We start from the raw sequence: 24,227 nt of genomic DNA, 5'->3' as shown, positions 1-24,227 counted from the left end.
AGGAAGTCAGAGGACAACATGGAGTCCCTGAAGCCAAGTACCCCCATGGTCTTGTAACCTGTGCCCTTTCACCCTCATTATACAACTGCTGTGGAAGGAGCTATGTCTCACCTTACGCTCTGGAAAATTAGGATTGGGTAAGGAGCCACGTGACGAGCGGCAGGAGACTCTCTCCCAACATCTCCCTAGGGTAGAGGAGGAGCTGGGGGCTCCCAAAGGTCATTCACTTTGCCACACTCCCCCTCATATTTAGAAGAAAAAAGCTTGAAGACACCAGAGAAGACTTGTTGAGCGCCGAGGCCTGGGAACGGCAGGGCTTGGACCGCAGCCTAGTGTTCTCGGGAGCTCTTACTCCTGGCCATGACTGGTAGTTGCCGTGGATCTCCTAGGAGTTGGTTTAGTCTAGAAGTGACACTGTCTTGATGGCGCAGGGGTGTACTGGGGTCTCTGCAGGCAGACTGGTGCAAACATGTTTTGTAGTCTGGGTTACAAAGATGCCTGCACACCGAGCTGTCTGTCCCCTCTCTGGACTTCAGCGCCGCACTGCCTATTGGGATTGTTTATCTGGCCTTTAGGGTACAGGGCTGTAGATGCCCCCAAAACACGTGTGTCTGAAAGTGTGGGTGTACCTGGGATTCTGGGCAGATGCCCGCTTGGGTTTGCTCAGAGGACGCAGGTGAGATAGACTTTAGCCTAATTAAATCCCTCAGACCCTGCCTTGGCAGGGCCGAGACTGTCAGGGAGGCATAGAGTCAAGATGGGACTGCTAAGGCATTCTGGGAAAAGAAAGATAGAAGAGCCTGTGAATGGAATTTGAGACTTCACCGGGGAGGTCCTGGCCTCAGATAATGTGGAAGTAATGTAGGAGATCCAAGGCCTAGGTGTAACAGTATTAATTAGTGCTTTTGCAACAGACACTGGGCTCCTAAACCCTCCAAAGTCAGGATCTCAAGCTCCAGGGTCCTTTGTGGGAAGGCTAGGTGGCCTGTCCAGTTCCTCCTGGGTGAAAAACAGCCTAGAATGCCAGCTTCCTTCAAAGGCCCAGACTACGACGACGCCAGCTGAAGAGCAAAGACAGCCACATTCGACACGTGCCTGGGAGGCTATTCCTGTGGCCCGGGGCTGGGACGCACAAACCCAGCTCCAGGCTCCTGCCCGGACTCGCCCCGCCCCCGTGATGCCCCGCCCTCCAAGCTCCGCCCCGTACCCGGTCTCTCTCACCCCCACCCCCGCGCCCTCAAGTTTCTCCGAAGTTTTCCGCGGGTCCCGCTGAGCGCCCCGCCCCTTGGCCCGTGACGCAACAATGGTGCAGCGCGGCGACCAATGGGTTACGGCGGGGGCCGGCAGCGTGAGCCAATGGAGGCGGCGGCCCGGCCCGCCGTGCTGCCCGGCCCCGGCCGCACTGCGCCGCCCGCCGCCCGTCCCTGGGCCGCACCGGCACCGGCACCCGGAGACCCGGTCGCGGAGGATCAGAGTGCGGCGGGCGCGGGCGGCGGCGGCCCTCTCCACGTCCGGCGTCGTGGGATCTCCATCTGCTCGCCCGTGCATGGACGGCGCGCGCTCCGACCCGCCGCAGGGACAGGGTCGAGCGGCTTGGTGAGTTGCCTGCCCCGGGCGCCCCCGCGCGCAGGTGCAGCCCCGATCCTGGCCACTGGCCAGCAGACACTCGGGCGCGCCCCGCAGCCGCCGCGGCCGAGGTCGGTCGGTCCTTGCCGGGAAGGGTCAGGAAGGATCTGGCCGGCGGCCCAACCTCCAGTCACGGAGCCGCGGCCGTGACTCTGCCCAGTGACGTGGGGCGGCCGAACTTTACGTAACCCGCCCGGCACCCCACGCGTGCCCACACAGTACACCTGGGGCGCGGGGGCCCAGGCTCGGGAAGGCGCTGCAGTCATGGCATCGCCCCAGAGGGGCGTCTGCCGCAGCCCACTCCATAGTGCCCACCTCTGCAACCCAATTACCACGAATAGTCGTGATACACAGTGTGTGGACAAGGCCCACTCGCCGTCCCGGGTCCCTTGTGACCTAGGGCTTACCCTTGCTCGAGGTGGTAGGGCACTTGGGCCGGGGTGCCAGGGCTCAGGTTGAGGCTGGGGCCCAGGGCACCATGGGGCTTAAGCTGGGGTCTGCAATGTCTGAAACGGGCCCAAACAGAACGCAGGAGACCCAGGCTCTTGTCCTGGCTCTACCTGACTTGGTGACTGACCTTGGACTAACTTGTCCCCTGTTGAAAAATGGGGTGGCATTACCGGCCTCATGTGGCTGGACTTGGAGTGGACTGTAGATGGTGAACACTCCAATCCCTCCTCCGTTGACTTCACCTTTTCCCTCCTCCCAGGAGCTCATTCCTGATGGGTAGCAAAATTGTTTGTGGATGAAGGAGCCAGAGCCACTCCCAACTCGGGCTTGGGGGGCGCACTGGCAGCCACCAGCTACCACTTTCTTGCTGGTGAGGAAGCTGGGAATTGGTGCAGCAAAGTGAATAACCGCGTCTATAGAACCCAGGGCCGCCTGCAGGAACCGGGTAGGTCTCACTGAGTAGTTATATCCACGACCCTCTTGGAAAGAAGCCCTCAGGGTACCCTGCTGGGGGTTAGGGTAGAAGTGGGGTGGGGGGCAGGGTTTGGGGCTGGAGGAGTTGGGCTCAGCTTGTGCTGGGGGCCTGAGTCTTAGGATTCCTTAGTCACATGGGTTCCTCTTTGTGATTGGCGGGACCTGGCTCAGGTGTGAACAGGAGCTCTTCTCGGAGGTCCCAGAGTCGCAGAGGGTTGGGAGACTGAAGGCTCCAGCAGGTCCAGCCTCTAACACAAGCTAGAGACAGGCTGCAGATGTAGAAATTCAAGCATGGTTCTGGGCCTAGGAGAGAATAGAGCTGGGGGCAGTGACTAGTAGAGGCGAGGCTGGTGATGGGAAAAGGGGCTGTGACAGAGACATCCAAGACCCAAGGTCTGTGTGAGGGTGGATGCCATTTCTCAGGCCAGGGGAGTTGTGACCAAAGCCTTCACTTTGTCCCCTTGCCCCACAGGCTGGTCTGGGTGGTGCGACCCATGCCTTGAGGCCAGGAGACTCCCAGAGGCCAGCATGCCGTGGGACGCCAGGCCGGGACGCAGTGCCAACGGTGGGCCCGAGGGCGCAGGCTCAGCTCGCTTGCGGGTGCAGAAGCAGTGCCGGAAGTCGTCCTTCGCCTTCTACCAGGCAGTGCGCGATCTGCTGCCGGTGTGGCTACTGGAGGACATGCGTGCCAGCGAGGCCTTCCACTGGGACGAGCGCGGGCGCGCCGCCGCCTATTCACCGTCGGAGGCTCTGCTGTACGCGCTCGTGCACGACCACCAAGCCTATGCTCACTACCTGCTGGCCACCTTCCCCCGGCGCGCGCTCGCCCCGCCTAGCGCGGGCTTCCGCTGTTGCACCGCGCCTGGACCGCACGTGGCGCTGGCGGTGCGCTACAACCGCGTGGGCATCCTGCGGCACATCCTGCGAACCGTGCGGGACTTTCCACTCGAAGAGCGCATGCGCCTTCTGGACCGACGTGGCTGCAGCCGTGTGGAGGGCGGTGGCACGTCGCTGCATGTGGCCTGTGAGCTTGCGCGCCCCGAGTGTCTCTTCCTGCTGCTTGGCCACGGAGCTTCTCCAGGCCTGCGAGATGGTGGTGGCTTTACACCATTGGAGCTGCTGCTGCGCCAGCTGGGCCGGGACGCCAGCTCAGCCCCTACTGCTGCTGAGGCCTCCTCTGCCACCGTCCACGCTGCCACCACCAGCACCACTCCGCCTGGGGAGCTGTGTCAGCGCCGCCTGCTGCTGCTTGACCTGCTGGCACTGTACACCACGGGGGCTGCTGCGGGCCCAGCTCGATGTGAGCTGCTGGGAGACCGGCTACGCTGGCAGCAGCTGCTGGGAGAGGACAAGTTCCAGTGGCTAGCAGGGCTGGCGCCACCCTCCCTCTTTGTACGAGCCATGCAGGTGCTGGTGACCACCATCTCACCTGGCCGCTTCCCCGAGGCCTTGGATGAGCTGCCTCTGCCACCCTTCTTGCAGCCATTGGATCTCACGGGCAAGAGCTAGACTCGGGGGCACCCTTGGCACTGTATTTGGGGGGCAGAAGTATTTTTGAGAGCGTTGTACCCGGCACTTTACATACATGGATCCCTGACGGTACAGAAGAACCTGCCTGGTCTGTTGCATGCTTTGGGGGTAGGGCTGCCAAGTCAGGCAGGCTCTCCACACTCAAGTGCACTAGCTCAGCTAAGGATATGGGTGAGGACCGGGAGTCCCGGGGAGGTGACAGCTGACCCAAGCAGGAGAGGAGGAGCAGGAACAGAGGGCGGGGACAGAATGTGCTGAGGCCAGGCCAGGCCTGTACCGTTGTAACCAGTCCTCCTGTGCCCTCAGCCTCATAAATGGCCTGTGGAGTTGGACTTGATCCTGTGTCCAAGAGGACAAGAAGGGCCGAGTGGGCAGCTGTGACAGGAGGTGAGAGGTAGGAGCCAGTCTGTGTGTTTGTAGCAGCTCACACTGAATCATAGGTTTCCCCACCCAGGCCTGGAATTGGCCCAGCATCCCCTTTTGCCCTCAGTCAGGATTGGCAAGTGCTAGCCCTGGGCTTCTGTGCTCAGCTCTGCCGCTGCACCTGCTTCATCACAGGCTTTGGGTTCCCTGCATCATGTCTCCTCATCAGGACCAGGGGTGTTTTCCAGGCCTCCTGCCCAGCCACAGGGATGGGCTCCTCACCCACTCACAGTGGGTGTCACATGGTGCTTATGGGCCTCAGGGCTGGGTGTTATCACCCTGGGCAAGCTTCTTGCCCAGCCTGAAGAGCTGGTTTCTGCTGGAAACTTGTGCAGATTGGAGGCTTGTTAATGAGTGCACCATCTTTCCGGATAAAGGCACCCCGGCTGCAGAGCTGGGTTCACACCCCGAGGAACTTCAAGACTGGGGAGGAGGGCCGGATCACCCTGCCCAGGGATTTTGCTGGGCTGTGAAATTCAACCTTTGTGGCATGGGCTTGTGGGCCATAATGTGCTGCCAGGAGCAGAAGCCAGCAGTCTGCTGAAGTGGTCAGTCTGGCTGAGGGGTGGAAGAGGGCAGGCTGCTGGGCCACATGAGTGAGGGTGGGGAGCAGGAAGGGCCCTAGACCTTGCCACCTCTGTGCTGGGCCCCACTGTTACTGCCAAGAGATTGTAGGCCATTCCCCAGGCCTGAAAATGGACCTCTCCCCCACCCCCCAATTCCAGAAAGTGGGACAAGAGGTTACCAGCCGGTACTGATCCTACATGTAGATCGGAGGGTCTCCTTGCCTTCTGCCTACGTCGCTTCTCGGAGTCCTGGCAGTTGTGGGTGGTGGATGCTAACGTACGCCCCAGCCACAAGTTTGACCCATTCAGGGTTAGTCTCCCTGGACTTCCAGGAGGTCCTGGGTCCAGATTAAGGATGCCATTGGTGGTGATACTTTTTTATTTGCAGATGAACAATGGCGTGTGGTAGCTCCTGGGGGAGTCTAGAAGGCTGGGCTCCTGTTGAGAATGTTGACTTGGGGTCTGCTGGTGAGGGCTAGGTGCTTTCTCCTCCTTCAGGTAGACAGACTGCTGCTTTGTTGACAGCCTCACTGGAGCTGCCTGGCCTGGAGGAGGGGTACTGTACTTGTTAGGCCTTAAGGTGGCCATCAGGGAGGAGGCAGGGTGGGACCTTGTGGGAGGAATTGGCACCATAGGGTGAGGATCAGGCCCAAGAGTGGTGGCTTGGCTCATGGTGACAAGCACGTAAGTGTCATGGTAGTCACCATTGCCGATTGGTCCCCAGCCTGTGTCTTGGATGGATACAAAGGCAGAGGAAGACTCACTTCGGACACTGATTTGGGTGGGGCCTCACTCCTGGGAGATGGAAGGGAGCAGGCCCAGAGAGGTGGAGAAGCCTAGCCAGCCTCCTCAGAGGAAGGCCTGATTCCTGCCACAGATCTTTTCTGTCCTGCCTGCCCTTCAGGAAGCAGAGGGCCTGGAGAGGTGGTGCCCGGCTGATAAGCAAGGCCTCACTTATCATGTGGTAGTTTCTGAGAGAGGAAGGGTGGGTGACCTCAGCGTGTGGCTTATCAGTCCCCTAGGCTCCCCAGCCCCAGGAAGGGCTGTGTTGTCACCTGACGTATTACTACCCTGGTCATGAGCTTGCAGTACTGAGCAGATCTGGAGGGAGACTAGAGCCTGCCAGGCCCGGTGCTGGCAACTGCTATCAGCTAGTGGTAGGTGACCTTGGTGGCTCCAAAACATACAATCAAGTCTCTTCTCTTGGTTCCTTTGTTCACTTCATGGATTTCACCAGTGTATCCTGCCCCCGTCAAATGTCAAATGTGTCCCCAGGAGATCTGTACCGCACCCCAGTTAAAGAGTTCAGGAGCCAGAATTTCTGGCCCCTGAGGCCTATTTGGAAGGACAATGAAACTGAGCCACGGTGAGGCTCATTGCTGAGTGCCTCACTTGGACTTGGAAGGGCAGTCTGAGCTGGTGTGACCTGCTGCCGCCTCCACCCTCGGCTTGTGTCTGTCTTCCACACTGACTCCATCTGCTTTAACCGTGCCTTCATTTCACTACTAGTATCAGCATGGACAGCAGTTCTGTACATGAACAAACCCTTTACAGACAAGGTGGTTCCCAGGAGGCAGGGAGGAAGCACACAGGTTCTCGAAGACTCCATGGTGGAGCCCTTTCCAGTAACTCCAGACTACCATAGTAATGCTTTACTGTGATCCAGGCACAGAGGATCAAGAGTTCATGACCAGGGGCTGGAGAGATGGCTCAGTGCTTAAGAGCACTGGCTGCTCTCCCAGCCCCAGGTTGAATTCCCAGCACCCACATGACAGCTTAAGTAGTCTGTAACTCCATTTCCAGGGGATCTGATACCCTCTTCTGACCACCTTGGCCACCAGGCATGCATGGGGTGCACAGACTTACATGGGGGCAAAGCACTCATGCACATAAAATCAATCTTAGAAAAAAAGTTGATCTCAGAATATACTCCAGAGGGTAGAGTATTTGCTTAGCACCTACAGAGCCCTGGGTTTGATCGCCAGCACCAAATAAAGCTGGGCATGGTGGTGCACACCTGTATTCCCAGCACTCACAGGGTGAAGGCAAACAGTGAGTTCAAGGTTATCCTTCGCTATGTAGCCAGTTTGAAGCTAGCTTTGGCTATGTGAGACTGTCTCAAAAAAATTACCAAGGTCAGCCTAGGCTGCATAATGAGTTCTAGGCTACCCCTGACCCTGTGTTTCAGAAAAGCAAACATCAGTAATTGGTACTGGTGTCCCTCCCAACCCCCTTTGCTGACTGGCTCTGACTATAAAAACCTGAGATTTGACGTCTGCATGATAAAGCACAAAGGCATTAATTTTTAACTTGATGAGTTATTACCAATGTCTGCATGGGTGTAACCACTGTCCCAGCCATGGGGGAAGTAGGAATCTCTACCTCCAGTGAAATCTAGACATTGAATTTTTTTCTCTTTTAAAGTCCAGGGCTGTCGAGATGGCTCAGGGGGTAAAGGTGCTGGCCACCCGAGCCTGGACTCCTGAGTTCAATCCCCGGAACCTAAAGGGGGAAGGACAGGCCTGAATCCACAAAGTTGTTCTCTAACTTGTGCTGTGGCATACACATCCACATACACACATACACAAAAACATAGAAATAAATAGTCCAGCATGGAACATGGGATTGTGGGGGAAAGTCCAGGCCTGAGCATGGCTAGGCTCCTGCAGGAGAGACAATGGTCACACTGCTCGGTGCTAGCTGCCTGCCCACCAGTGTCAAGCATCTTGGTGTATTCTTAGTTTTTTGGGGGGATGAGCAATGCTGGGGAGATGGAACCACACTAAGCCAGTGTTCTACACTGAACCATCCCCCATGATTCAGTATTTTTAAGATCAACATGGTAGGGGCTGGAGAAATGGTTCAGCAGTTAAGATCACTGGCTGCTCTTCCAGAAGACTGGGGTTCAGTTCCCAGCACCTACATGACAGCTCACACCTGCCTGTCACTTCAGTTCCAGGGGATCGGACACTGTCACAGAAATACATGCAGGCAAAACACCAATTCACATAAAAACAAATCATTAAGAAAAGATCACAGTTGTATAAGCATTTCCCAGTATTTTATGAAAAGAGTTTTTATTTTATTTATTATTATATTTTTTTTGAGACAGGGTTTCTCTGTGTAACAGTCCTAGCTGTCCTGGAACTCATTCTGTGGCCCAGGCTGGCCTCAAACTCACAGAGATCCACCTGCCTCTGCCTCTCAAGTGCTGGGATTAAATGTATGTCTGCCCGGCTGAAAAGAATGTTTAAAATGTGTTTGGTGTTGATTTTGTGATATTTGACTCAAGTGCTGTTAATACTGCAAAATTAAGAGGACTGAGTTTCTAAAATGTAAATTTTATTTAGTTTTGAAATAAATAATACATTTACATGGCTCAACATTCAAAGGATAAAAAAGACACAAACTTGGAAACAATCACTGGCTCACTGCTTGTCCCAAGCGAGAACTTGTCTCTGCCCCTCCTGAAGGGTGAGGCACAAGCACCCGCCCCCCACCACCAGAGTCGTCCTCCATCTGTAAACCACGCTGTAGTGACAGGTCAGGAGAGCTACTGTAAGATCCCCTGTGGGGCCCCACAGTATGCCCTGCTGGCATACATCCTGGGGCACCTTCCCTCTGTTTGATTCTTTGTTGCCATTCTGAGAACTGAACCCAGGGACAGCAGCATGCTAGGCAGGTGCTGGATCACTGTGCTATATACACACACCCCAGCTCTGGCTTTATTCTAGACAGATGATCAGAGGTGGCAGAAGTGTGAGACGTTTGGACCCAAGCCCCATCGGAGGCTCTCCCAGAGGGCTGCGTCTTTGGGTCTCCTTCACTGAAGTGCTTCCTCACCTCCTCTGCCCATCTCTGTCCTGTTTGTTCCTGCTCGTCTGGACAAGTTCCTACAGTGAACATTCAACATGGGTGCCACACCTGTAGCAGTCATGTCTCTGTCTCAGTTTGTTTACTTGTAAATTTAGTGTTTTTGAGACAGGCTCTTACTATGTGGTCCAGGCTGGTCTGGAACTTGTGGCAATCCTGCCTCAGCTTCCTGAGTGCTGGGATTGCGGGCATGCTCTGGGCCCAGGTAGGGTTTTTGGCCTGTGGTGCGGTGTGCATGCTAGGTCCGTCACCACTAAGCCACATCTCCAGCCCCACATGGATTTCTGACTTACAGGCTCTACGTTTTGAATAGTAACAATCTCCACCTGGGTTTTCTGTGGCTGTCCCATCATGTGGGTGTACAAAGCACTCCCCCCCCCCCCCCCCCCCCGAGGGCAAAGGCAGGTTTTCCGTGCTAACTGGAAACAGGAGGCACAGCAGCTGTACACTTGTTTCCTCCCACGACAATGCCTATGGAATGCTGTGTGTGATGCCCTAGGGTGCTGCCTGGCTGCTTGGGGGAGGGCCCGGCCATGGTCTGGGTTGTACGTGCCATGCTGGCCCTTGCTGGGGCGACTCCAGGAGTGTGTGGCATCAGCACAGGTCAGCAGATTCGCCAGGCTAGGCTCACTGACTAGCCATATTCTCCCTCCTGGGCTCTAGAGAGGGAGGGTACATGAAGCCAGGAGACCTGAGCAGTAATCTGGGGGTGTATGTGGGTACTGTCATGATTTTAAGAATTCCTCTGTCTAAGAGAAACATCCCAGTGGGGATTCTGAAAGTGAGCTATACTCATAGACATCTTAGCAGGACATGGTGGTGCACACCTGTAATCCTCGAACTTGAAAGGAGGATCAGAACAAGCCATCCTTGGCTAGCTACATGGTGAATTAGAGGCTAGCCTGGGCTATATAAGACTGTCTTAAAACAATGAAAGACTAATGTCTTGGGACAGCCCTTCATTCTGCCTTCTTTGGGGCATTCTCTCCAGGGCTGCCAGAGGGTGTGTCCATCTGTGGAGTAGCCACTGCCCACTATCCCACCCTGGTCCCAAGACCAGGCAATGGTGCTCTGCTGCAGTGTGGCTGGGCTGGTGGGCTTTCTGCAGGCCAGCAGGAGATGGTCGCTGCAGGCCTCTCAGCTCAGTCACCAGACTCCACGTTTGGAAAAAGTCTAACATTTTGCATGATCTCAAAATACAACTAAAATATAAAACCCAAAAGAAAATCATACAAAGCACTGAAGCTCAAAGTAGTTTTGAGGTGTCCGCTTAACTTGGGTTTAACTGCACTATCGTCCCCGTGGGCTTAGGGAGCGCTGCCATTGTGGGGAGCCAGGCAAGGCACACCATTCACAGAAGGGGCGCAGCCAAGCTGGGGCTGCCGCTCAACTTTTACAAAAAGGAGTGTATAAAATGAAGTGCAGTCAAGTCCAACCGCTCACCATTGCTGAGACCTGGGGCCTCTGCTTCGTGACTGCTGGGGCCTTTCACCTGGGGCTGAGGGCCTGACACATGCGCAGTAGAAAACAGATGGCAAGTAACCTCCTGGAGCAGGTGGATTAAAAAAAGCAGCCAGTGTGGAGCAGTGACAGGGACCTCCTAGGTGGGGCAGCAGGCTCAGGGAAGGCCACACTGTGGGCAGTCTGCCCTGAAGCCTGAGGAGAGAGTGCCGCTGTGCCGACACGGTGACAGACGTGGCAACTGTGAGCAGGAGGCACTCTTTCTTCCCAGCTGCTGGGGGAGTCAATGCTGTGTCCACTGAAGACAGTGGCTGCTCTCGGGTTGAGGACATGATCGGATGCCACCCCTGCAAAGCTCTAACTAAGATAAGGTGGGCTTAGGATAAACCTCCTCCTGAAGGAACAAAAGACCTTCACTGTTTTCAGAAGATACACCTATCTTCTAAATTTGTGAGATTTCATCGAAAATGAGGTATCTTATTCAGGTTTGTAACAACAAATGAAAAGGCAATTCACTAGATTCATCATCTGAGGAAGTGCCTGGCTTTAGGGTGCCCAGCAGCACACTAGTCAAATGTCTTTCCAAAGACGTCTCTAGATTGGTTCAGCCTCTCCCCACTGTGTCTGACCAGCACCCTGTGCTGGACTAAATGGACCATTTGGGCACCTCTGTGCTCTGTCTCACCTATTGGCTGTTGTGTTGGCTGATGTGGGCAGCTACCCTGAGTGTGGGCAACATGATGAGGCCAGGATGTGTGCGTGTATTCCCTGCACAGTCCAGCCTCCCTCCTGGATGGTACTTTCCCACCTGGAATGTCTAGTGTGGGATGTCCACTGTGGCCTGTACCTCAGAGAGATGTGAGGGACTCTGTGATGAAGTCAACCGGCAGGCCTGTTTGGACACGTGCCTGACTCTTCCTGGCTTTGACTCATCTGCCTATGGCGGTGTCCCTGTTGGCCCACACACCAGGATCTGTAGTTGCTGAAGAGAATTTACTGTGGTGCACAGGTAACAAGTGCATGCAACGGAGCAGCAGCAGCCACTGCTCCCACTTGGAGGTGACCTTGGCAAGATGTTGAAGGTGCTGCTGCTACAGTCACAGCTCCGGGCACATGGCTGAGGCTGTGAGTTCTGGAATGAGACGGAAACAAATTCAGAGGAAAGCAAGTGTGGGGTAGCCAGCCTGGTGGATGAGGCATGTCCACAAGTGAGCCACTAGGAAACATCAGCATCCATCACAGAGCCGCAGTTTCCTCCCCGACTGGCTGTCTGGGGCTCCTTCAGATGACCTCCCACTCGTCCTCCAGGTCCTCAGGGTGGAAGGTGGCTGCCTGGCTGTTCTTTGGGGTATTGTGTGAATGGCTGAACGTCTTTGTCAGTCGCTGGAGGAGATAGCCAGGGGAGCCCACTGCCCACAGCTCGTCTGATGAGGTCACTGCAAAGATAACAGCCAATCACAGTCTTGTAGACCACATGGTATGAGACAAAGGGCACAGGTGGTGGGTAGGGCCTTGGGTCCAGTCTGGACTTGTGACATTCTGGCTCAGAGATAAGGAAGAGCCAGTCATTTCCCCAACTTCTACTTTGTTCTCTCAATTTAATTTTTCAGTTTTTTTTTTTTTTTTGAGACTCACATTGTAGTCCAGACTGGCCTGGAACTCACAACAATCTACCCCCTTAGCCTTTCAAGTGCTGGGATTACAAGTGTTAAGTAGCTGCACCAGCAGTTTGTTCCAAGCAATGCAACATCCTGTTCCTGTCAGGTGACTCCCAGAACCCGTGTCTAGCCCTCCCACAGGTAGGCCTTGTCCTTGGCTCTGGCTGTATAGATGTGGAGCTGAGTTGGGGCAGATTCTTCACACATGCCCCTCCTCCCCTCAGGATACACCGAGTCCACCATGCCCCAGCACCTGCCTGTGAAACATGACACACTTCCGGGAATTTTCTTCCAGTAGTCCCCAGCAGGATTCTTGTCTGTGATGCCATAGCGGCGGGCAAGGTCACCATTTGGACAGCGGGCCCACACAGTCCTGGTGCTCAATGCCAACTGGCAGGCCTGTAACCCTGTAGGCAAACTGGGTATCAGCTAATCTCTGGAACACACAGGACAGAGCACCCTTCCCAGTACTGCTCTCTTCAGACACTGTATTAGCCACCAGGACTTCCGCACGGTGACACTATGATTCTGGGCACCAAGGGAGAGGGTGCCCCAAGCAGGCTAGCCTAGTCACAGATGGGTCTGGGCACTTAGAAAGCTATATTTCCATAAACTCCGCAGAGCTGGCCTGGGTTCTCCCAGCAACACATGCCCTTCAGATCTTTACCTGGTTCCTACTTCAGAACATATCAGACCCAACAGGATACCCAGGACTTCCATGTGGCCCCTGGTGACAGCTTGTTTTTACAGAAAATGGGGCTCAAGGCTTCAAGTTAAACAGCCCCGTAAGAATTTCAGTTCCTGTCTTGCCTGGCACCATGGGCTGTGGTGATAAATATAACTGTAGCTGTGTGGGGGACAATAGGATATCTGTTGGATTGTCCCTACCTGGCACATGCTCCCAGTCTGTCCCCACAGGCATCTCCTCAGTGATCCCAGTCCGCACGTGCACATTCCATCTGCTGTCCAGGGCCCACAGCATCTGGTCATTGGGGCTAGAATGGACGCTGACCAAGGTGACCCCGGCAGGCTGGAAACAGGAAGGGGCAGTCCTCAGAGAAGGACAAGAGGTTTAGGGAGATGGCAGCAGGCCAGCTCAACATGAGGCTGGTGGAGCTCAGTCACGGCACAAGGGGCAAGGCTGCTGTGGGCTCCTTGGTGTTCTGCATCTGGCATGCAGCCTCACAGGAAAGGAAGACATTTGCCAGGCTATCCTCATAATGCCACACAAACAAGATTATGGGACACCCCACCAGACAAGGAGACGCTTCAGCTGGCGACACAGAAAGGCAGAAGTGGTTTGGAAAGGGAGTGAACCAATGAGAAGAAGTGGCAGGTGGAGCCTGGCACACAGGACACAAAAGCCGCACTGCTGGCTGAGCCCAGCTGATGCAGCAGGTGGGTGCTGCACCTGGAGAGAAGGCGCTGCAGCCTGTTTGCAGACCACCTGCCTGGCCAGGCTCACCTGGGCCCTGACATCTGCCTGGAGGCTTCCCTTAGCTCTATTATCCTGTCTGTGCCTTTGCTTCTGGTGACATTTCCTGCAGTATGGACTATGCAGTATGGGACATGGAGATACAGAAAGGCAGCAGGAGCTGGCTCTTGGGTAGGCACCAGGCTGGCTGTACTGCTTTGTGTAGGTCAACACACCATGGTGTGCTGTCCACTTTTTATAGGCAAGAGCCAATCCCTCATATGTTGTTTGCTGTGCCAGGGTGGGCCACTCTGCAGAGTAACAAAGCCCCATGTTTCAGAGGGCAGAGTGACCTAGAGTTCAGGTGAGTAACCAAAGCCTTGAAGGTCTGGCTGTCCCTTGTGCTGATGCTTCCCTTCTTGGACTCAGTTATGCCTGCTGCAAGCCCTCTCAGGGCTCCAGTTTCCTGGGTTCTGGCCAGTTACTTACCGACATGTGGTCCCTGCTCTGCATAGTGCTTTCCAGGATGTCAAGAATGTGGTTATGGGGGCCGGGCGGTGGTGGCGCACGCCTTTAATCCCAGCACTTGGGAGGCAGAGACAGGTGGATCTCTGTGAGTTCGAGTCCAGCCTGGGCTACAGAGTGAGATCCAGGACAGGCTCCAAAGCTACACAGAGAAACCCTGTCTCGAAAAACCAAAAACCAAAAACCAAAAACCAAAAAAAAAAAAAAAAAAAAAAAGAATGTGGTTATGGTGCATGCTTCAAACCCCACTCCACTTGGCTCCTGTCATGATGACAGCACACCCCTGCCGGCTCGAGCTGCCAGACTTCAGGGTCCCCTGTGTGAAGAGCCACCCATCCTTGAATGTCTGCTGAAGCACTCACAACCTGCCCTACTTCTCACCCACTGGCCACTGTCGGTGGTGGCTTTCTACCCATCATTGAAGGGGCGGAGCACCAAGTACAGAAGGCATGTGTATGGGAGCATGGAGGGGGCAGAAAGAGAAGACAGATGTGGGCATCTGTGTTATATGGATGGGAGGTAGAGAAGAGTGAGAGTCAAGGCTGGAGAGTATAGGGCTGTAGCAGGACGCCACAGGGCTCTGCATGACCTACAGAGTCATAGGGAATATAAAACAGCAGCATAAGAAACCAGGGTTGCGGGCTGGAAAGATGGCTCAGAGGTTAAGAGCACTGACTGCTCTTCCAGAGGTTTTGAGTTCAATTCCCAGCAACCACATGGTGGCTCACAACCATCTGTAATGAGATCTGGTGCCCTCTTCTGGCCTGCAGTCATACATGCTGTATACATAGTAAATAAATAAATCTTAAAAAAGAAAGAAAGAAAGAAACCAGGGTTGCTTTCAAAAGTTAGTTTCTAGCTGGGCAGTGGTGGCGCACGCCTTTAATCCCAGCACTTGGGAGGCAGAGCCAGGTGGATCTCTGTGAGTTCGAGGCCAGCCTGAGCTACCAAGTGAGTTCCAGGAAAGGCGCAAAGCTACACAGAGAAACCCTGTCTCGAAAAACCAAAAAAAAAAAAAAAAAAAAAAAAAGTTAGTTTTTAGGCCAGCAGAGTCAAAAGGTACATATGAGCTGGGTGGTGGTGGCACACGCCTTTAATCCCAGCATTCAGGAGGCAGAGGCAGGCGGATTTTTGTGAGTTTGAGGCCAGCCTGGTCTACAGAGCGAGATCCAGGAAAGGCGCCAAAGCTACACAGAGAAACCCTGTCTCGAAAAACCAAAAAAAAAAAAAAAAAGGTGCCTATGGCACAGAGGGGGGTCTGCCTCTTGTAGCTCTGCAGTTGGATGCCCACGGATCACCACAGGAGCTCAGTGCCTGGGCCTGCTGCTCATGCTCAGCTTCGCAGTGCTGGTTGTGCCCAAACAATATGCCTTAGAGTGTCTCCTCTGAGCAAAATGTTTACTCTACAGTTTGACCACATGATGCCTATTTCTATCCCAGGATAGAAATGAGGAGGTATGGGTTTTGAGGAGGGCTGTTCAGGTCAAGTCTCAATCCCAGAGAGTGACAGGCACAAGAGTAGGGAGAGAAGCGGCTGCCCACTCTGCAATTGGGCACGTGAGGACGGCGGGCTGCTGGACCCCACAGCATTGACACAGAAGAGGGGCCCTGGTCCCAGCCTGTCCACACACATTAGTGCTGCCCATTAGCTGCCATGCTAACCATAAGCATATGGGAGGAGTCTACAATTACAGACATTTTAAATGAATATACAAGTAAAAAGCAGGGGCTGGAGAGATGGCTCAGGGGTTAAGAGCACTGTTCAATTCCCAGCACCCACATGGCAGCTTACAACTGTCTGTAACTCTTGTTCCAGGGGATCTGACACCCTCATACAGACATACATCTGGCAAAACACCAATGCACATAAAATAAAAATAAATTATTTAAAAAAATAAGTAAAAAGCTAAAATTTTGGCTTATTTAATTTTAAAACTTCATATAAGTTAAAAAAAATTGGAAGCCGGGCGGTGGTGGCGCACGCCTTTAATCCCAGCACTTGGGAGGCAGAGGCAGGCGGATCTTTGTGAGTTCAAGGCCAGCCTGGTCTACAAAGTGAGATCCAGGAAAGGCGCAAAGCTACACAGAGAAACCCTGTCTCGAAAAACCAAAAAAAAAAAAAAAAAAAAAAAAAAAAAAAAAAAAAATTGGAATGAAGAGTATAACTTATGCAACAGAGTAAATAGTTTAAGAATAAGGACCAGCAAGGTAGCTCATTGGTAAAGGCACTTGTCACCATGCCAATTCCCAGGACCCACATGGCAGAGGGTGAGAACTAACTCCTGCAGCTTGTCTCCTGATCGCCACATGTGTGATGCAGTATGACCCCCTCCTATAAGACAGCTAAATGTGATACAAATTTTTAAAGATTCAAGAATACTATGGACACATTAAGAACTTACATAGAATCTCGGTAAGCGAAGAGAAAAAGTAGATATACCTGTGTGTGCATATGCACACCCTTGTTAACTGTCATTTAAAAAGACTATAGGAGCCAGGCGGTGGTGGCGCACACCTTTAATCTCAGTACTCAGGAGGCAGAGCCAGGCGGATCTCTGTGAGTTCAAGGCCAGCCTGGTCTACAGAGCGAGATACAGGAAAGGCGCAAAGCTACACAGAGAAATCCTGTCTCGAAAACTGCCCCCCCCCCAAAAAAAAGCCTCTGTGTGTTTATTTGGGTCTGAGTGGCTGCGGAAGTGGCGGGTAAGAGAGATTTGTCCTGACCGCAGGCCAGGTGGAACACAGGAAAAGTTTCAGCTACAAGTCGGGGAGGTTTCCTAGAGACAATCCAGGACCTTGTATATACCAAGCAAACTCTATACCACTTAACTACATCCCCAGCTCTGGGCTCTTTGAAATGGGGTCATGCCAAGCTGGCCTCTAAATCATAATCTGCCCAGCATGTGTGAATTAGCACACTGTACTTGGTGCTTCCCATTCGGCACACACCCTTGAGAAGGGCTCTGCCTGATCAGCCACCATACAACACTAAGACCTTACTCTCCTTACTCTTATAGAGAAGAGGCTGCTGTCACCTCTGTCAGTGGAACAGCACAGTCTGTATGTGTTCCCAGCCCACTCACTGACAGTTAGCACTAGAGGCCATTTCTACCGCTGTCAGGGGCAACAGGCCCTGCTGGACAGGCTGTGCTGTTTGCTCCAGTGCTTCATGGCCCTGGGGCACACTAAGTCCAAAGAGCCAGAGTCTACTCTCCTGTGAGCCATCAGGAAGGCTTCGGGGTCTCCACAATCACCACAGGTCGGGGCAGTCCTTGGGCCAGCCCCCGAGCTTCTTCTGTGCCACCCACCCGCTCCCCCTAGGCTGGGCAGGTTCCTGTGGAAGGCAAGCCATGCTTTGTGTTTTTCCCCTCAAACAGCTCCTGTGTCTGGGGTTTTGCTGCTTGAGAAATGCTAACAAAATGAGTGCAGCAGAGGTGAGCAAAGCCTGGAGAAACCCAAACGATAACCAGTGGACAGTACAATTAACTCCAGTTGTAGAGCAAACAGACTCTATTCTGTCTTCCAGAACTCAAGACACCATCTCAGGTTCAAAGGGACCCAGGAGGCCAGTCAAGCTGAACTCCTTTACAAAGCTTGTGCCTGGAGCTAGAGTGACCGGGTTTAGACCAGAGTCCTCCAAACTGCCACGCTGAGCCCTTGTCTCTGATACGCATACCTGCACCTGGAACATAAGGGGCATGTGTACCCCTGCACACCCTCACATGTCCCTGAGCCCAGGCTAAAAGAACACAGAATTTCTCCAGTAGAGGAACTGCTGCCCAAGCAGAGCGGTCTGAGGTCAGTGGCACCTTAAAGGCTGCCTTTTCTTTTTCCTTGGGTTCCCTCTCCAGCTTTCTCCCTTTTAACCTTTAATTCATTTTAAAATGGGACACAATCTGAACTTTCCATTTCCAGAGCCCTCAGGGTCTCTGCTGTGTACTGTGATGTTAGCAGGTTTAAGCCTTAGGACACTGAGGTGTATGGGTTCATCTTACGGGCCCCATGGTGGTGGCACCTTCATTTATTTGCTCCTTAGTCCTTTGTTTTCTCTAGCAAACCCTCTTCTGCCTCTGGCCTCTTCTCTTCATTTCAGAAAAGCTTGAACCCTAGATGATAATGCCAGTGGACCTCCCATCCAGAACAGCATGTCTCAGAACCCAGCAAAGAACAGCATTTGCTAGTCATAGGGGATGTGCTGCAGAAAAATGCTCAGAAATAAGTTTCCTGGGCAACTCAGACATCCTATTTTCTGAGCAGGTAGGACAACTACCAATTGGACCACTATCTGCCCACCCCTGTGGCTGAGATGTCAGCATGCAGCACTGCCCCGTGTTCCTTACAGCTTGTCACTGGGCTGCTCAAGGGACCCTCACATAAACTGCCTGTGGCTAGCCTTTCAGGTGAGTATAGCCCAGAAGGGGAGGTCCCTGGATATGACAGTGCTATTCATTCATTCATTCATTCATTCATTCATTTATTTGGTTTTTTTTTTTTTTTCTTTTTGAGACAGGGTTTCTCTGTGTAGCTTTGCGCCTTTCCTGGAACTCGCTTTGTAGACCAGGCTGGCCTCGAACTCACAGAGATCCGCCTGCCTCTGCCTTCCGAGTGCTGGGATTAAAGGTGTGCACCACCACTGCCCGGCTTTATTTGGGTTTTTAAGGACAGGTTCTCTCTATGTGCCTAGTTCTGGCTGTCCTGGAAATCGCTCTATAGACCAGGCTGGTCTCAAACTGAGATTTGCCTGCCTCTGCCTACCAACTGTTGGCACTAAAGTCGTCTGCTACCACACCTGGCTAAACATTTTTTTAGTAAAGTACGTAACCCAGGCTGGCCTTGAATTCCTGATCCTCCTGCTTCTACCTTGCTAGGGTTATAGGTGTGTGCCAGTGGACACTGGTTTATATGGTACTGGGGACCAAACCCAGGCCCTTGCACATGCTAGGCATGCACTCTATCAACCCATCCACATCCTGGCCTGCCCTGCTATGGATGCTGCACTGCAGATAGAACCCGGGCCTCCTGCATGTCAGGCAAGTGCTTCACACCGAGCTTCATTCTAACCTCTCAGGGCTTCTGATCAGCCCCTTCCTGCCTCATTGTTAAAATCAAGAAACTGTCACATCTAAAGAAAGTGTCTAGGGCTGGAGAGATGGCTCAGAGGTTAAGAGTACTGGCTGTTCTTCCAGAGGTCATGAGTTCAATTCCCAGCAACCACACGGTGGCTCACAACCATCCATAATGAGATCTGGTGCCCTCTTCTGACCTGCAGGTGTATATGCAGACAGAACACTATACATAATAAATAAATCTTTAAACACACACACACACACACACACACACACACACACACACACTATAATAAAATTAAAATTAAGAAACAAAGAGTTGTTTCTTTGAAAAGTTAACTATGTATGTGGGGTTTTTTTTTGAGATAGGGTTTCTCTGTATAACACTCCTGGCTGTCCTGGAACTCACTCTGTAGACCAGGTTGGCCTCGAACTCACAGAGATCCGCCTGGCTCTGCCTCCTCAGTGCGGGGATTAAAGGCATGCTCCACCACCGCCCAGCAAAACAGTTAACTATGTATGATCCATAGACACTTAGCCAACTGGATGATAGACAGAGAAGATAAGTTAATGAAATTAAAGGTGAAAAGGGGAAAATTGCAAAAGATATCAATGAAATCTAGAGGTTCATTAGGGAATACTTCCAAAAATCTGTGTTTAAAGACAACTTAAAACTTTGCAGGAAGTGGATGAAGTTTTAGACATATACAACCTACAAAAGTAATTCAAGAAGATAAAGAAAGCAAATGCCTTGCTAAGAAGTGAGACAGAAGCAGCAGTCGCCTCCCCAAACAGAAAAGCCCAGAGCAGATGGTGTCCTTTCTAATAGACCTTTAAAAAAGAACACACAGCAAAGCTCTTGAAACCACTCCACGAGACAGAGAGGACCAGAATACTACCACATACACGCCATGGAGCTAGCCAGAATACTCATACCAAAACCAGATAAGGACACCATAAAAAGAGAAACTAGGCCGGGCGGTGGTGGCGCACGCCTTTAATCCCAGCACTCGGGAGGCAGAGCCAGGCGGATCTCTGTGAGTTTGAGGCCAGCCTGGGCTACCAAGTGAGTTCCAGGAGAGGAGCAAAGCTACGCAGAGAAACCCTGTCTCGAAAAACCAAAAAAAAAAAAAAAAAAAAAAAAAAGAGAGAAACTACACACCAATTTCCCTGATGAACACAGATGTAAAAGTTCTCGATACAATACTTGCAAAGTGAATTCAACAACACATAAAAATATCGTATATCACCAACAAGTAGGTTTCAAGCTAAAGATGCTGGAGTGGTTCATCATATGCAAACCAATAAATTACATCTCTGAAGATGTAGACAAATTAAACATCACTTCATAAGAGAAGCTCCAAAGAAACTAGGAACAGAAGGACTGTACCTCAACATAATAAAAGCTCTAGCTATCAAACTTATAGCCAATGTTATATAAATGGAGAAAACCTGAGAGCATTTCCTCTAAAATTATGGATGAGACAAGGATGTGGACTCTTCACTCTTGTTTAATATAGTGCTTGAACTCTTAGACTGAAATAAAGCAAGATAAATCAATAAAATGGGTATGGATAGAAAAGGAAGAAGCTGAATTACCCCCAATTTGCAAATGGTATGATTCTTTATTAAATGACTCGAAAAGTTTTACAAAAATGAGACCCAATAAACACTTCCAGTAAAGTAGTGGGGCACAAAATCAACACTAAAAACTGGGGCCTTGTTTTATGGACTGGAGAAATGGCTCAGCCATTAAAAGCACTGAAAGCTAGAAAGGAGCTCACACTGGCTATAACTCCAGGTCCAGGGGATCTGATGCATTCTGGCCTCTGCAGGCACTTTGAACACATATGATGAATATAAATTCATGAAGGCATGCATACACATAAAAAATCTTCTAAAAATTAGGAGCTTTTCTATAAACTAATAATAACTTTGCTGAGAAAGAAATCATAACACACCTATAATCCCAGCATTTGAGAGGTGGAGGCAGGAGGATCAGTAATACTTCAAGGTCACCCGGGCCTACATTTGAGACTGGGTACATGAAACCTTGTCTCCAAACTCTATAAAAGGAGCTAGAGAGGTGATTTGGCAGTTAAGAACTCTTGCTACTACTTTTACAGAGAACCTGGGTACAGTTCCCAGCACCCATATGGTGGCTCAAACCAGCTGTAACTCTACTTCTATGGGACCCAACATCCTCTTCTTGATTCCACTGGCACTGCATGAATATAATGCACATACATACATGCAGGCAAACACTTTCATGCAAAAAAAAAAAAAAACTTAAAGAAATCAGGGGCAATAGGTAGCTGGCTCAGTTAGTGTGGCACTTCCCACAAGCATGAAGACCTAAGCTCAGACCCCAGCACCAGGGGAAAGCTTGGCATGGCAGATCGCATCTGTAACCCAGTGCTAGGGTACAACAGACAAGCAGACTGACCCTGAGGTTCACTGCTTAACCAGTCCAGCTCATGTGTTGGCTCCAGGTCCTGTGAGAGATACTGCCTCAAACAAACAAAATAATAACAAAAAAGCAGAGGGCTATGGTGGGGCACAAGACGCCGACCTCTGGTGTGCATATGTGCATGCACAGGCAGCTGCACCCACATGTCCACACCACATACACAGAGTGGAGTAAAAGATCTAGTCACAATAGCATCAAAAAACGAACAAGCCAAAGCAACAATAGAGGATGTAAACCCCGACAGGAACTAAACTAACCAAGGGGTAAGAGACCTCTACAATGAAGACTTTACAACACTACAGAAAGAACTGAAGACATCAGAAGACGGGAAGACCTCTTGTGTTCACGGACCAGCACAGCACAGTGAAACTTCACAGAACCATGACATCGACAGCAGTGAAATTTAAGTAACATTTTACACGTTAGTTTGGCAATTTGGCTACTTGCCAGCTCTATCGGCCTTGGTGTTATATAGTTCACTTGGCCAGGCCAAGTCTCCACAGTCTAGGCAGAGTAAACAAAACTGGACGTCCAATGATGACATCGTGGAGGAGATGACTCGGGGCAGATGGCTCAGCATTGAGCAACCAAGATGAACTAGGAGGAAGTAGTGCCTGCTCAGGGTGACAGAGGAATGCTAAGGAGGAAGAGGTGGGGTCAGGTGGGGTGAACAAGCCTGAGGACTCCTCTATCTATCTCTCTATCTCTCATCTACCTACCTACCTATCTAATGTACACGAGTGCTCTATCTGCATGTGCGACTTTATGCCAGAAGAGGGTTGTGTGCTACCAGGTAGCTGCTGGGAATTGATCAGGATCTCCGGAAGGGAAGCCAGTGCTCTAAACCGCCGAGCCATCTCTCCAGCACCAAGGACTCCTCTTTTATTCAGCCCACAGAGCCCACAGTGCTCTGAGAGAGTGTGCTATGAGAGAGCACACCATCACTTGTACTGGCTTCAGAGGCACCCAGAATATGGACAGAAAACTCTGCAAACTCCAATTCTGAAAGCTGCTAAATACAACTAAAAATATTTCCTCCAAGTCCTCCAAAACACTAGCAAGTCTGAAAACTGACTCATTTGTTTTGAGTACTTTGTAGAAACTTCACCCCAAAACCACTATAAGAGGGAGGTTTTACCAGAGACCAGGAAACAAAAATAGAGGAGCTGCTGCTAATTGGAGAGGCTCTGCTGCTCACTTCATGTGCCTGTGGTACCCTCTGTGGCTCCTCCTCCGCTCAGCTCTCAGGATGTCCTTGTGAGACACAAAGCCTGAGCAGAGGTGCAGAGGTCACAAGGGTACACAGGCCATTTCCAGTGTAGTATGGATCCTCTACACACTCCTTGGATTCAGAAAGTCCTCCCGACTTTTGGATCTTTTTACTGACTCCTCACCAATCTTTTCCCCCTGAACTTACTTTTTCAGGGCCATTTGTGGAAAAATCTGTTGGTTTCATCACAACCTGTGAGTGATGTCAGAGACCTCAATACAAACATCATGGCCACCTCAAGGCTCCCCAGTCAGTGTCCCACCCAGCACAGGTCTAGGACCCTAGAGCCACAGGAAGGAGCCAAACCAGGTGCCACACACCCATGTCTACAGTCCAGTTTGGCCACCTGTATGGCTTAGAGAGAACCAGACTACCAGAGCTCACTGAGGCAGAAAGGCGAAGCTTTACTCAGAGTATGAACTGCTGGGCTGTCCTCAGGAGGAGTTTGGGTTTATAGGGTGTTTTCAGTTGGGGAGCAGTGTGGTGGGAGAGCATAAGGAAGAAGGAACCACTGCAGGCAAAGGGACTGCAGTGAGCCAGGCTGTGTGTGTGTGTGTGTGTGTGTGTGTGTGTGTGTGTGTGTGTGTGAAAGTGTGTAGCTGTGGTTAGGCTGTCCTGAGACAAGTGGTCAGCAGACTTCTGGGAAGTGGAGAATGTTCAGTTTCCATTTTCCCAACAGGGCTGGGTCCCACATGGATCATAAATCTTGGTGTCTTAAGTGACACTCCATCTTGGGCCAAAAGTCTAGGTCAACCCTATACCACCTACTAGAGGTAAGGTCTCAGGCAACTTCCTTTACCACTCTGAGCCTTCTTCTGTTCCCTGTAATCCCAGCACTTGGAAGATCACTACAAGTTCAAGGTCAACCTTGGCAAAATATGGAGGCTGTGTCTTAACAAGACAAAAAGCTAGGCATGGTAGCACAAACCTGTAATCTCACCACTCAGATGCAAAGGCTGGAGGACCAGGAGTTCAAAGTTATCTTTGGCTACATAGTAAATTCGAGATCAGCCTATATGACATGAAACCCTGTCTTTAAAAAACCAACCAGTTGTAGTACTTACTTTTCAGGAGTGGCTCTGTGCAACATTTATTGGCCTCCTGAAATTCATTTAATCCCCCCCTTTGAAGATACCTTAAAATTTATAAGCCTGAATGTAGCCATTATAAGACCATTAGTTATGCTCCCTGTGAGCTGCCTGTTCTTTCTTTGTGGTTCTTAGTTGTTCTTTTGCAGAGCTGCCAGCTTAAGTCGTGCTGGGGTCAAGAAAAATGGGCCTTGGTGGTTCGTGTTCCTGGAGTTGTATCCATGCCAGTGGATGCCCACACACTCCAGAAGAGAGTTTGACATTGCTGCTGCCGTTGTTGCTGTTATAGCAGTGGTGGCCACCGCTGCTACTGTTTCTGGGATTACCATTTCA

The 24,227-nt window shown here is 51.7% G+C and overlaps 2 protein-coding genes across 6 annotated transcripts in view; one reads left to right on the top strand and one right to left on the bottom strand.

The window, feature by feature from the left end:
* The first annotated feature begins 1,393 nt into the window (after nt 1-1,393).
* Ankrd9 (ankyrin repeat domain 9) lies at nt 1,394-4,160 on the top strand. Of its 4 annotated transcripts, none has more exons than XM_059279153.1 (3): nt 1,394-1,596; nt 2,336-2,521; nt 3,023-4,160. In XM_059279153.1, the coding sequence occupies exon 3, from the start codon at nt 3,079-3,081 to the stop codon at nt 4,057-4,059; it is 981 nt and encodes a 326-aa protein (XP_059135136.1). In that variant the 5' UTR covers nt 1,394-1,596; nt 2,336-2,521; nt 3,023-3,078; the 3' UTR covers nt 4,060-4,160. The 4 variants fall into 4 exon arrangements, with proteins under 4 accessions (XP_059135136.1, XP_059135137.1, XP_059135139.1 ...); XM_059279154.1 differs by lacking the exon at nt 1,394-1,596 and adding an exon at nt 1,838-1,979; XM_059279156.1 differs by lacking the exon at nt 1,394-1,596 and adding an exon at nt 1,838-2,044.
* A 7,217-nt stretch (nt 4,161-11,377) lies between these two features.
* The window catches only part of Tecpr2 (tectonin beta-propeller repeat containing 2), a 102,132-nt gene continuing 89,282 nt past the window's right edge, over nt 11,378-24,227 (bottom strand). For both annotated transcript variants that reach the window (XM_059279151.1, XM_059279150.1), the window contains exons 18-20: nt 12,950-13,091; nt 12,319-12,468; nt 11,378-11,839 (exon numbers count right to left, since the gene is read on the bottom strand). In XM_059279151.1, the coding sequence (XP_059135134.1) occupies nt 11,685-11,839; nt 12,319-12,468; nt 12,950-13,091 (447 nt within the window). In that variant the 3' untranslated portion in view covers nt 11,378-11,684. The remainder of the gene's footprint in view (nt 11,840-12,318; nt 12,469-12,949; nt 13,092-24,227) is intronic.

The sequence above is a fragment of the Peromyscus eremicus genome, chromosome 14 (assembly GCF_949786415.1).
Source record: "Peromyscus eremicus chromosome 14, PerEre_H2_v1, whole genome shotgun sequence".
NCBI classification, from domain to species: Eukaryota; Metazoa; Chordata; class Mammalia; order Rodentia; family Cricetidae; genus Peromyscus; species Peromyscus eremicus.
Note: the sequence above shows the minus strand (reverse complement) of the source record. Positions and strands in the feature narration are given on the sequence as shown.

Coding starts and splice junctions, on each gene's coding strand:
- Ankrd9 (XM_059279153.1), top strand. CDS start 3,079: ATGCCGTGGGACGCCAGGCCGGGACGCAGTGCCAACGGTGGGCCCGAG.